Below are 13,991 nucleotides of genomic sequence, written 5' to 3'. Positions count from 1 at the left end.
TTGCAATGGTTCCTGGACTTAAATGTGAAAGCTGAGTGTACATTACTGCTATAGACTGGGTGCTTCCATCTGCTCTGCCAGAATGGCAGAAAACCAGAGAGCTGAGAACTTTAGCTCTTTGGATGGTGACCAGTTGAAAGGGAAAATAATTCTCTATCCCTTTTATGACTTCCTAGCTGTCCAGTCAAGTCTTTGAAGTGATGTGCAGGTTTGGAATGTATCCTAATCTTAACTCCCAGAAATGACTGCAAATTACTTAATCCTTCCTGCTCTAAACCCAACAGACAGAATCCTCAGTAAACAACTGCAGCTCACCACTTTTACAAGTGAGTGCCTTGAGGAGGGGTGTTCCAAAAGTATGCCAGCATGCTATCTAACTGTTGTTTCTTGGCATTGCTGATACTGAAGGGCTGGACTAGCATATTTATAGCATGCTATATTTATCCTAAATGGCTTTTTACTTTTATTTGAGGGATGGTTGTGTGTGTGTTTTAAACATGGTCTTTTACAGTCCAGGCTGGGCTCACACTTGCTGTGTAGCTGAAAATAATCTTCAGTTCCTGATCCTCTTTCCTCTAGTCTCCCAAGTGTTGGGATTATAGGTGTGTGCCATCGAAGCTGTCCAAGATTTCAGAATTCTTACATGGTATAGGGTCAGCTGCAATGTAAGGTCTTGGGCTCACCTGCACAGAGTGTTATGAGTTATGAAAGAATCTTGTCTAACTCACCCTAGGTCTGAATTTTTTATATTTATGTGTTGGGTATGGGTGGGTTACAGCCTGGTACATGTGTGGAAGTCAGAGGGCAGCATGTGGGAATTGGTCCTCTATTTCTGTCATGTGGGTTTTAAGGATCATGTTTAGGTTGTCAAAGTGATGACGGGAACTTTTACCCTCTGAGCCATCTTGCTGGTTCCTGGTTTTTAATGATAGATGGAATTCAATTTAAATGGAATCATCTAAAGTTGTAGATGAGTTGCAGAATCCTGAGTGCATGCCTTGTGTGTGTTTGTGTCTGTGTGTGTGTCTGTGTCTGTGTGTCTGTCTGTCTGTCTTCAGAATTTGTATTGTGGTGAGTTGCAGAATCCTGAGTGCATGCCTTGTGTGGTATGTGTGTCTCTATATATATGTGTGTCTGTGTGTCTGTCTGTCTTCAGAATTTGTATTGTGGTGAGTTGCCGAATCCTGAGTGCATGCCTTGTGGTGTGTGTGTGTGTGTATCTGTCTTCAGAATTTGTATTACTAAGTATTAAAAGTTCAGATATTCACCAAGAGTAGTAATACACATTGATAAGGCAAAGGCAGGAAAATTGCCTTAACTTCAAGGCCAGCCTGGGTTACAAAGTTCTAGGACCACAGAGCAGTAATTTTGTCTCCAAAAAAGGGGTAGCAAAACTCAGTTTTAAATCATAAACCATATTCTCTTTGTTTTAAAGGATGTTGCATCTCGAGGCTTGGATCTCCCACAAGTCACCTGGATTGTTCAGGTAATATTCTAGTCATTGAGGTGTGAGTATATGAGCATGAGAAGATGCATTGAATGATCATTATTACCCTATTGGGTGTTGCCCTGGTAACCAGGCAGCAACCAGCCATATCTCGACAGTTCTGACATCTTTCCTTAGCCCAGCCCCTCTGCAGCACTACAGCAGAACAGCCAGGACGGCATTCTCAGGAGAGGGCACCAAGCTCTTCTGCTTCCAGACTAATTCATGTCACAAACCAAAGTTTCCAGAGTCTGAAAATAACAGGAGTTACCTAGGTCCCCGGGAGGCCTCATTGTGTCCAGAAGGAAATGGCTCAGCTGTCCTGAGAGCTGTGTCCATGTACACTGACCTGCAGGGGGCAATTAACGTCCTGACAGCATCTTACACATACCTCCTGCCTTAGACACTTTGCCGGAGGGTAAAGGTGTTCGAGCTATAGTCTAGTGGGTTTCGGGGGTTTTTTTTGTTTTTTGTTTTTTCCATTAGTCTGCAGAATGGTATTTTTAAGCCTGTCTCAGGGGGCCAGGGGACATGTGCCTTGTTTACGTGACTCATGGTTTATTCACATTTTGTGGCATTTCTTACCTGTCTTAGGCGGGAAAATCTGATCTTGATTTGCTCGTCATAAGTGATCATGTTGGGACTAGAAGTATTGTGTCTCTTTCCTGCTGGCCACAAAACCAATGGGAGATGGGGAAGTCAGGGGCGATTTTAGTGTGCCAGGGGCAGATTCTGATTTGATTATGGGAAGTCTCATTCTGTGAATATTGACAAGTTTAAAATGACTGGCCTTTCATATAGTATCTTCATCTTGGACTGCTAGTCTTTGATTTGTGTAGCAGCAAAGAAAGAGAAAAGGGAGGGAGGGAGAGAAAGAAGGAGGGAGGGAGGGAGGGAGGGAGGGAGGAAGGAAGGAAGGAAGGAAGGAAGGAAGGAAGGAAGGAAGGAAGGAAGGAAGGAAAGAATCATTTAACTGTAATGGTAGCAGGGTTACTGCCAATGATAACAAGATGCCTACCTGTTCTCTTGAATGTGAACTTGCCCTTTCCCTGCATCAGGAACACACTCCCCATAGCAGAAACCTGTGCTGTCTGCTCTTAACAGTCTACCCCACCAGTGAGGTGGTTGGCCTGCCCCTGGAGCCAGCAGCAGAGGTGGACTCTGCCAGCACAGTGGTTGGTGGCTTTCATTCTTGCACCTCTTGTCCACTGGTGCTACCTCGCAGCTGCTATGTCTACCAGGGAAGTAGGCCAAGGTCATGTGGTCATCCTGGAGAAATTTGCATTTCATCTTGCACAGTCACCTTAGTGACAAGATGCACAATGGAAAAGGAAGAGCCTTGTTCCAGTGGAGCCAGCAGCTTCAGGTTGAATAATGACAGGTTCCAATTGTGTTAGAGCAGCCATAGCCCGTAGCCCGGTACCTGTAGGCAGGTGAAGGGTGGTCCTCTTCCTATTAGTGGCAGCCCCTTGGTCTGTGAACACCTTCATTTGCATTGTCCTTTTCAGTACAGTGCTCCGTCCTCACCTGCAGAGTACATTCACCGTGTCGGAAGAACTGCCCGGATTGGCTGTCGTGGGAGCAGCCTGCTCATTTTGGCTCCTTCAGAGGCAGAATATGTCAACTCGTTGGCTTTTCACAAAATCAAGTGAGTCAGAAACCTGAAAGGGGTTTCAGCAGATTTCACATAATTAACATTCTGTCGCTTTTTGAGTGGATGGGCCATGTAAGCTGCTGAAGAGCCATTAACCCTTGTGATCCCTAAATGAGTTCCAGAATAGCCAATGGCAAAACCTGAAACCCTCAGTACCCTTCATACCTGGCAGTTCTCATTGCAGTGCCAGTAACTTACAGGGTGTCTGTGCCCCTGGCTTTTCAGCTTTTCAGTAGGAGGCATGCCCTTAACGCCAGCTTCTCAGAAGCCTCTTCATTCTCAATTTTCATCCTTGTGGTTAGCATCTTAACAGCTTCAGTGCTGATTTGTCTTTATAGAAATAAGAATATTTTTGCTAAGCACACAGTCTTTTTTCCTTCAGGAAGAAAAGGGATCCTCAAAGTAGTCAGAGCAAGGCTCTGTCTGCGTAGCTGCAGCCAAGATTGCCCAGTTTCCATCTTGTGTGTAGTATTGTCAGATAACTGGCCTCATGACCTTTTGGGAAGCTCATATGGAAATAGTTGTTGGCCTGGGCCACTTACAAGGACTTGTCCTGCCTTCCAGAAATTCTCTGATTCCTGAAGTCACAGGCTCTGGCCATGAGCTGGTAAAAGCATGCAGTGTCTGACACAAGTCTACTTTTAAGAGTTTCTTCTACTCAGACATGGCAGAATGGTAGATACAAGTCTATTGGAAGCCCTGGAAGAGCCACGTGTCTGCCCAAGGTGCTGGGACATGATGCTTGCCAAGCCCAGAAATCTTGTTGGCTGCTCGGGTGCTGCTGAACACTGATGCTGAGTAGTGTGCATGTGTCTGCATGTCTCGTGGAGCTGCTGAGTCCAGGGATTCCCTGTCTTTTCCTCTTTGACCAGCCATACATTTTATTTAAAACATGAAACTCACTTGGCAGTGGTGGCGCACGCCTTTAATCCCAGCACTTGGGAGGCAGAGACAGGCGGATTTCTGAGTTCGAGGCCAGTGTGCTCTACAGAGTGAGTTCCAGGACAGCCAGAACTACACAGAGAAACTCTGTCTCAAAAAAACAACAAAAAATAAATAAATAAAACAAACAAAAAAAAAAACCATGAAACTCCAAGGACATTTCTCTCCTCCTTTACTAAGTTGTAAACACTGCTGGGGACCCAGTGTGAAGATTCCAGCATGGCTAACTACAGACTTGCAAAGCTGTGTGTGGCTGTCCCACCAACTCTTACCATTTCACTGCAGGCAGTAAAATGTCTAGTCTAGTGAGATTTCCCAGAACTCTTTCAGGGTTATTGGTGTGGGCATTTGTGGGCTGAGACAGAGTGCACCAGCCACCTCTGATGTGGAGAGGTAGGCATCTAGTCCTGATTGTCATTTAAGTGGGCCTAAATTAAGGTAGCTTGGATTTTCTTTCTCTTTGCCCTGTTTCTCCTCATCTTAACAGTCTGTCAAGGAGGAGAATGGTTTTGTTCCATGGTGCACTTGTTTACTCTCTCTCCTGAGGCCCCATTGGTCAGGTTGTTATCTCTCCTCTCTGATGATGTGTCCAGCTGGATTCAGAGCCCTCCAGTCTGGGGCTTATGGTGCTCCTTGTAGCGATCAGCATCTGGGCTGCCCTTTTCCTAGGCTGGTGTTCTTGGGGAGTGCTGGCAAGTTAAGTTGGAAGCCTGTTGCTGAAGCTGGTTCTCAGTTTTCCTTGATGGTTCTCACCAGAGGGAGCAACGTAGCACTGTAATGCTCTCCTGTCCACAATCTATGCACATGTAGAAAGCATCTTCAGCATCCTATGCTGAGGGCCTGGAGCAGTATAGTCATGGGAAAGAAATATCAGCATGCCCCATAGCAGCCCATCTTCCCCTAGCTCCTTTAACTCCTAGTCTAGCTCTGCAGGGTCTGTTCATTCACCCCTTTCCATTGCCTGCTCAGGGTGCTCCAGAGGCCCGTTTACTCTGTCACAGTCCACGTAGCAATTCTGTTGATATGTTGATACCTATGTTCAGACTGTTTCTTTGACTTAAATACAAACTAAAATAAGTTCTGATGAGAAAGACTACATTGCTGGAGCTGGAACTGGATGAAGATGGAGCTTCCTTGGTAGAGTGCTTCCTAATAGGCACAAATCCCTTGTTTCCATCCCAAGTGCAGTGAAAACTGAGAGGACTGGTACAGGCTTGTAATCATAGTACTTGGGAAGATCAGAAGTTCAAGGTCATCAGCTAGTTAGTTCAAGGCCAGCCTGGTCTACATGATACACTGTCTTAAAAAGTAATAATGAATAAGTAAGTAAATAAATAAATAAGAATCTTTAAAACTTTTTAAAAAGTTACTATATTATACGCAATAGACAGAAATAGCCCAGGACATTTTTTTTAAATTAAAGGGAACGTTAATCATTAAAAGAAAAAGGCAGTGGAGGAGAGGGTATGTGATCTTGTGTGGGAGATCCACTCTAGCATACTGGGCAAGAGACAGGTACCCTGGGCTGTTGCCGCCTCCATCTCAGTGCTCAGAGCTTTGTTTCTCCGTCCTTCCCACTTGTTTATGGTACTAGTTCCTTCCTGCTTCAGTGTGTTGCTAAGAAAGCCATTGTTGTTTTTTTTTTTAATGTAGAAGCTTTGTCAGAACATACTTGGATGTATTTATTCTTGTCTTTTCCTAGCAAGACAGCACTATTCAGATCTGTCCATAGGACTGAACTAATCGTGGTAGATCTGCTTTGTTTCTCAGAAGCACTGCCACAGGTTAGAAAGAAGACCTTTAAACTTGGTGACTGCAGGTCTTTGCCGTACCTGTTGGCTGATGCCCTGGCCTTCCTGTACTGGCAAAGACATCTTTCTTTTCTGGGGCTGAATTGGTTTGGTGGTTATTTAATCACTTTTTCTATCCCTAGCTGTTAATCACATTTTTCCCCCTCTTTTTAAAATTGCATCCTCAAAATTGTTTTTTGTTGCTTTGTTTAATTTTTTTGAGACAGGGTCTTGCTCTGTATCCCAGGCTGGCTTTAAACTCATCGCATGGCCTAAGCTAGCCTCAGGCTGGTGTCAGTCCTTTTGCTTTAGTCCTCACATGCTGTAATTGCAGCTGTGAGCCACCAAACACCACTTCACAATTTATTTTCCATTAGTGTATCTATCTCTGCCTACCCCAAAGATGATACATAGGAGTCACATGGGGCAAGTCCATCTGTCCCATCCTCAAGAGTCAGCCACCATATATATGTCTTTGTCCCTCACAGATTGGGAGCCAGAGAGAGTGCTTCTGGAGGAAGGAGTGGCCTGCCCTTTCCTTCTGTCCTCCCAGCCCTCCTCTCCTGCAGCTGCCTCTCCCTGCTGTAGAGACCTCTTTCCTGCATGGGTCTGTAGATGCTCGGGGGTGGGGCTGGCCTTGGGACTCAGGAGAGTTGACAGGTCTCAGGTGAGTAGCTGTCAGATGTGGCAGTTTCATTCACAGCTTTGTCACAGTAACCATTAGGGAGAGAGGGAATTGTCTTCACACAAAAGAGGTTTCCATTACGGTTTAATTTGCTCTTAACATTTTCAAAAAACAGAAAGAAAATATACAACAAAGCCATTTGTCTTTTTCTGATCTGTTTTTCTCCCCTGGAGGTCTCCTTCCATTTCCTTTGGAAGATGAGCTCAGCCTCTCACATTCCTGCCTCTAGTTGTGCTTCTGTGTAGCATGCATGCTCCCCAGCTCTAGAGTCATAACCTTGTAGTCGCCAGACTCTCCTCAGAGGCCAGTAATGCTCCCTAGTTTTGATTCCTGTCTGTAGCAGTTTGCTTGTGGCTGCAGGTCTTGGGGGATTATTTGGTCTTCATCCTTGAATGGTTTAGAGACCAGAGTATCAAAGATTCTCTAGAGTAGAGAAAGAACAGAGGAGCTGTACACAGAGCTAGGACAGTCACTACTGTCACTGCGGTCCTTGTCTAGTAGTTAAGGATCTTGCACAGCAGCCTGTGTAAAATAATATTCTTGCCCGTTCAAGTCCAAGTATTATGTCAAAAAATAAGCCTACTGTGTTGGTAACTACGCTTTAGGATAAAGAATGGCAGAAGGATGGCAAGGCAGCTAACCTGACTCCATACCCAGGACCCACGTAGTAGAACTGACTCCTGAAGTTAATCTGAATCCCATACACAAGTCCTGGTGTGTGTGTGGGGGGGGGGGCACACACACACATAGAAAGAAAGGAAGGGTGGGAGAAGCCTATTATGGTGATGTTTGCTTGTTAGCCCAGCATTGAATGGAATCTAGGACAGCCTTGGTCCTATAGCGAGAGACCAGCAGCTTAGGATACATGAGATCTTGCCTCAGAAAAGGGGGATGAAGAAAGGAAAGCAAGGCAAGATGGGTAGGCAGACACTAGGAAGACCCTCATGTGTGGTAACCTGCTTTAGCCCCATCAGCTGGAGACACTGGCTGATTTGACCTTGTTGCCACCTTTCCTTTTTTCAAATCCCTAAAGGCTTAAGAAAATTATCTTTAATTACCTGTCTTTAATCCCAGCACTCAGGAGGCAGAGGCAGGCAGATCTCTGAGTTTGAGGCCAGCCTGGTCTACAGAGTGAGTTCTAGGACAGCCAGGACTACACAAACAAACAAACAAAAAAACAACAACAAAAAGGAGGAAGAGGAGGAAGAGGAGGAAGAGGAAGAAAGATTATCCTCTTCTTGACAGTTTTCTATTAACATTTATGTGGTAGAGGGAGGTGAAAGTATAAAGTCAGAGGACAGCTCTGGGATCCAGTTCTCTCCTCCTAGATCCTAGTGCCTAGTAGTTGAAGTCAGGCTGTATACTTGGTAACAAGCTCCTGTACCAACTGAGGTACTCACTAGCCTGCTGTCCCCTTCCCTAGATACTGCTTGTCCTTAGGTCTCATTTCGGACCAGGCTGGTTTTATACATCAGAATCTGGGCTATCTCTGGAAAAGTAAAAGGCTGACTTTATTGTGTTCTTCCTCTCACAGTGTTTCTGAGATTAAGATGGAAGATATTTTGGCTGTCCTAGCAAAGGATGATTGTTTTAAAAGAAGACAAAGGGGAGCCCAGGTGAGTGGTTCATATCTTGATGGAGACTTTATGTGTAGGCTGTTTCTTCTGCCCAGAATGTACGTTTTAAGGACCATGAACATTAGATGAAGTCAGACCTTGATTGTGGTGTTTTGTTATGTTTTCTTCTCTTCCCTCTGGATATGTTTGCTAGTCTCATCCAGTTAATGGGCACCAGTCCATTCTGGAGGACTGCCAGGCAGCAGCAGGCTCTGCAGAAAGGAGGTCTAGGGCATTGAGTCTGGAGCCAGCAGTGTAAGTTCACCTAGGTGGTGGCCCCTCTCCAGATCCTCAGCAAGGACCACTGGCTAGACCTGTTCGTCCGAATAGCATGGTGGAAGAAATAAATATCGCTGTCTCTCTCTCTCTCAGACATACTTAGATTCCCCATTTTTAATGTGAGTGCACTGTCTACAGAGGAAGAGTAAAGTTGAGATCATTAAGAAGAAAAATGTTTACTACCCAGGCAGCTCCATATGGAGATACGGAGCTGTGCCCGCAGGCCTGAGCGTCCCCTCCCTGCTGCCTCTTGGTCCTGCCCCTCTAGTCCGTTCTTAGTGTCATATATGTACATGTGTGCTGCTCTTTGTGACTTGGCTAATTACGTGAATATTTTGCGTTTATTTTCTTAGTCCTGATGATAGAGTGGGAAAATCAGACCCACTTAGATCAGGCTGTGATAGTTCCATCATGTATCAGGTACCTTTATTTGACTCGATACTGCGTTTGAGGCGGGGACTAGATTTATCTGGCTCTAGCTTAAGTTCTCTTCTTCCAGAGCACACCTAAGGAAGTTTATAAAAGCAAGTTATTTTGAGTGACTTTCTATGTGAAACATTACGGCCACACTAGAGTGAGCTTATCAGTCCGTTTTTAAGGGATCGAACAGCTGGCACAGATGCACTGTGTCTTTGCACACAGTTATTCTATAACTGTTGTGTTTAGAGTGTTTATGTTTTAATGTTCCTCTGACTACTTCACTGTGGTTCCAGTCCTGCCCCACAGTGTCAGCAGGGAGCTTGGGAGCTACAGAGGATGCAGTGCTGAGAGTGGGTGAGAGCAGATTCCTAGTCAGACTCCTCAGCTGGGTACCTCTGGGAAATTGGCAAAGTTCTGGGCCTTTGCAAGCTTTGGCTTCTTCACGTGTAAAACTGAGATATACAGTACTCACTCAAAGGAGAGTATAGGATAGTGTAAGAACTAATGCTTGAGCACCCAGTGCAGAGGCTAACACTGTAGTTGCACACTGTGCCGGCAGTACTGTATCTTAATAAATAAACAGATCATGGGCACTGCCTGCCATCCAGAAAGGAGAACCAGCTGGAAAATGACAAAATGAAATCCTAAAGGTTGGATCAAACTTAGTCTTCTGTACATTGTTTCTGAGACCAGCTTTCATTTGAGTAATCTTTATTCCTGAACACAGACTTTTTCCTCCAGGGAGGTGATTGTTGTATAAGTCTGAATGGCACATCCACCTGACAGGAGCCCATGTCCCCAGGGAAGGAACAGAGCAGCTGCATGTCCCTCTATCCTTTCAGCAACTGACCATGTCATTTGGAACATTTGCCCTCTGTGGCCTTCTCCTTAAGCCTTTTTCTGGCTGGGGCCCAGCCTCAAAGACATCTTGAGCCCTAAGAGCCATTGTAAAGATCTGGGCAAGAGTTGAGTCAGCCAGGACTTGGGTACTTGCCTCATAGCTGATACCTCTGTGGCCTTGAGCAGGAACTCAGTCTTCCTTTCTGCAGAAGGATTATGAGAGTGCCCATATTTGAGGGTTGCCTAGGGGCTGAATGAAATGAGGCAGAAAGAACTTGGCCTGCTTTCAAACAGTACGTTCTCCAGAGCAGAGAGCATCTCATCACCTCACCTCAGGCTCCCATCTTTTGGTAGGAATGAATTGAATGCTTTTATAGTTTTATAATTTGCTGCTGTTTATTTGAGGGAGAAATGCTACGTAAGATTGGGTTTTTCAGCCGGGCAGTGGTGGCACACGCCTTTAATCCCAGCACTTGGGAGGCAGAGACAGGCGGATTTCGAGTTCGAGGCCAGCCTGGTCTACAGAGTGAGTTCCAGGACAGCCAGGGCTACACAGAGAAACCCTGTCTCGAAAAACAAAAACAAAACAAAAAACAAAACAAAAAAAAAGATTGGGTTTTTCACTGACATTGCTAGATAAGATTTACTTAGAAAACTAAATTCATTGCACTAGACTTCCTGTTGATTGAGACCTAGTTTGTAGGACCAAGCTTCATTTTAACTAAAAGGAAGAACCGTCTGATCTAAGTTGCTGTGTTGTTAATCACATAGATATCTGGCCTGGGAGGGTGCAGGGAGTGAGGGGTCCAAGCTTCCATTCTGTTTCTCATGAAAAGTATACCTGTCCTGGCTTCCTACTCCCTGCAGTGCAGACAGCTCTGCAGCAGATGTACAAGCTGCCAGCATACAAATGCCGCACCTCGTGACCATTCTGTCTACTGCACCAGCTCCACTCAAGCCCATGGTAAATGTCCCTTTGGCACACACAGTTTTGGGCTTCTGTGAACAGAAAGAAAGCTAGTGAAGCATCTGTAAAATGTATATTTCATATTTAAGTATATGAAATATATATACAGCTGCAGCTGGGTGTGAGTGCTCACCTCCCTACAAAGAGAATAAATTTGATCTTTCAGCTTGACTGGGAGGCACTCAGAAGGTTCTGGGGACCACGGGGTGAAGCTTAGCTAGGGAGGAAAGTGATTAAAACAAAACCCTTCCATTTAGTTAACAATCTCTTGGAAGTTGGCTCTTCAGCACAACACTTTGGCTGTGCACATCCTGTGTGTCACTGCCACCACCTAAAACTTTTCACAGGTAGAGGGGTCCAGCTTGGCTTTCACCGAGGCATCTCAGTTTCTGGGCGTTGTGAAGTCTTCATGCCGAGTGTGCACCCTCCCAGCATGTTTTTCTACAAGTTTTTTTTGTCCTGTGAGCTCTGCTTATAAAATTCTCCAAACTGTCGCTGGCATTGGAAAGTGTTAAAATCAGATCAGAGCCCCTAGCACATCCTTTTTCATGATCTTTTGTCTGGAAGATCAGTGGGGTGTTGCAGACAGAGGCACACCGAGAGCCAGTAGGGGCTGGAGGCATGTTTTTCTCAACTGCCTGTGGTCTGCTACCTGCAGGTTGGCTTCATTAACCAGTAGCCAGCCTGTGTCTGTGAGGGTGGAGAGGCAGTGCTGCCTGCTCACAAGCCTCGGGGCTCTGACCCACTCTCATTACTGGAGCGTTTACCTGTCTGGGGCTGAGGTGGCGCTGCCGAACTCTGCCCCGTTATGTCTTCAGTTTAAATTTAGACTGTCCTCCCCACAACCAAAAATTACCTCGTTCAATCTCAGGAGGGGCAGTCTTAACAGTGTTTCTGGAAGTGGTGGTAAGAGATGCTTTTTCCTAATGTATTGTTTTCTGTCATTAACTTTTTCTTACATTTCTCTAAAACTGACCTCATCATTTTAACTGTGTAAGCCTGATTTTATCATTTTCTACACATTCCACTTGTATATACACTCACATTATATACGTGTAATTTTTTTTTGGATTGGGAAGAAAAGATGCCTCATTTTGAAACCTAAAGGGGGAAATAAGAAAAGCCCTTTGTAATATATTGCCATATTATCACTAAATCCCCTGACAGTTGTGACACAGAAGCAAGTCACCTGTCACTTAAGCTTGAGGTCTCTTTAATTTTCTCCTGGAATTCGCACCAGGCTGTCTTTAATTTGAGGCCTTTATTGGAATTCTGAAACCTCTCTGCCTCCCTGGCTCTCAGATCTATTCTGAGAGCTGTTACAGAATGTATACAATAACCAACAGAGGGATCCAGAGAGGGCTGCAGCTCTGTTTATTTAACACTCTAGAGGGATTTTTGTGCTTATTCGGTCCTGGCTGCCCGGCTTTCAATATCGCTTTGACAACCATTCTGCCCTTCTCATTAATTTTAAACAGTTAAAACACAGGAAAAAGAGGGAAAAGTTTTCATTATTAAAGTGCTTTACTTTTTAATAACAGAGGATTCTGTCCGCCAGGGGAAAGGGCATCCTCACTAATTTCACATTCATATTAAAAAAAAAAATGCAGGCAAGGTGACAGTTGTGCTGCTGAGGTGGCTTAACGAAAGGAGGGCAGTGGAGAAGTTTGCATTTCACATCAGTTAAGGGGTGAAAAAAATCCTTGCTAATGACAATAGCAAATGTCCACTTTGGTAACACAGCTCCTCGGTGGCGCTTTTCCTGACATTGTAGTGGATAAAACCCTTAGGGGAACCGTGTACTGTGAAATCAGCCAGACTGTCATCAGCCAAATAGGCAGCAGGACGATGTGACTACACCAAAACCATCTTCAGGTTGTTAAGTCTCTATTAATGCAGAGAGGAGTGTCTACCCAAAAAGAGAGGCTTTCTCTCCTCTCCCTTTTGTTCCTCCTCTTCTGGCCTTAAAAGTAAAGGGAAGACAAGGGTCAGACACAGGTCTGACACCTGTCCTTTGAGGGCCTAGGTTCCACACATGAGGGTGGAGTCTTGGTCTCAGTAGCCCCTTCACATGAGTAGTGGCCCGCCTCCTCAGGCTGCAGAGCCTCCTAGTCAGTAAAAAGCACCTGTGTTTGTGGTGAAATATAGGAAATAAAAGTCAGTACTTTCTAGAAGGAATTTTTTAAAAGATTTTTTTTCTCTGGGACCTTTAAAAGATAAAAATGGTCCTATATATTATTAATATTTTTCAGAGGCTACAGCATTGCTCCTGGCTGCAGAGACTTAGGCAGCCTTTGAATGTGGCTTACTGAAAAGCTACCCTCCTAATAGGTCCTCAGAACTCAGCTTGGTTGTTACAGGCTTCTGGAGCAAATCTAAACCACAACCAACCTCTGGGAAGGGAGGAAGCAAGCTCAAAATTCAGAGATATATAGCTTTGTAAGGCTGAATTTTAGGCAGATCACTGGAATGGTCTTAGGGAGAAAAAAAAATGCTTTTTCCACTGATAAGGGGAAGGGGAATAAGGGAGAAAAATCTTAAGAGAAATGTTCTTTGAAAACAGCCTGTTGTTCAGCGTTTAAAATGCCAGAACCAGACTTGGGAAACTCCAGGGTCCGCCAAAGGTCTTTGACTTTGAGCATGAATGATAAGAGGTCATGAAGGAAAGTAGGCAAACAAACACACAGACCTGGTCTGCCCCCTTTTTACGCAGTTCTCATCTTTGCTTGACTTTAACATCTTTATAGCTCCCGACTTTCCCGAGTAATATTGAAAGGATTACCCTCGTTGGCCCCTGGGTGGTTACCGTGTGATTTTACTGTTATTAAATCTATTATAAACTGCTTCATTATTCCTGACTTCAACTCTGTCTCTCCTTTAATCCTTCCATCACCCTCCCAGAAATCCCATGCCATAGGCCCCCAGGAAATCCGAGAACGAGCCACAGTATTGCAGACAGTGTTTGAAGATTATGTGCACTCCAGTCAGAGGATGGTCTCCTGGGCAAAGAAAGGTCAGTGGGACAGACTCTCAGGAGATTGGGGGTGGCTCCCCCACCTCCACCCCCGGTTCTGACTTCACCCCTCACCACACCCTGCCATGGTTGAGAGGACATTCAGGAACCTCTGTGTACCAATCAAAGCCTTCATTCTTCAGTAATTGTGCAGGGTTTGGAAGCAGGCTCAGAAGGCTTTCAAATGATATTAAATGTTAATTTTATCCATCCCCATCTTTTACACAAATGAGGCTTTATCTGGGCTTATATTAGGGCTAAAGCTTTGACCCAACAACTTGGATCTTGGGGACTGTTTT

At 44.9% G+C, this 13,991-nt stretch overlaps 1 protein-coding gene across 1 annotated transcript in view; it reads left to right on the top strand.

The window, feature by feature from the left end:
- Window positions 1-13,991, top strand: part of Ddx31 (DEAD-box helicase 31) — a 66,165-nt gene that overhangs the window by 33,013 nt on the left and 19,161 nt on the right. The window contains exons 15-18 of the mRNA XM_028757139.1: window positions 1,436-1,486; window positions 2,995-3,134; window positions 8,092-8,173; window positions 13,581-13,692. Coding sequence (XP_028612972.1) covers window positions 1,436-1,486; window positions 2,995-3,134; window positions 8,092-8,173; window positions 13,581-13,692 — 385 coding nt within the window. The remainder of the gene's footprint in view (window positions 1-1,435; window positions 1,487-2,994; window positions 3,135-8,091; window positions 8,174-13,580; window positions 13,693-13,991) is intronic.

This window comes from Grammomys surdaster, unplaced genomic scaffold, assembly GCF_004785775.1.
Source record: "Grammomys surdaster isolate TR1022 unplaced genomic scaffold, NIH_TR_1.0 126133, whole genome shotgun sequence".
Taxonomy (NCBI): domain Eukaryota; kingdom Metazoa; phylum Chordata; class Mammalia; order Rodentia; family Muridae; genus Grammomys; species Grammomys surdaster.
This window is presented reverse-complemented; position numbering and strand designations above follow the sequence as displayed.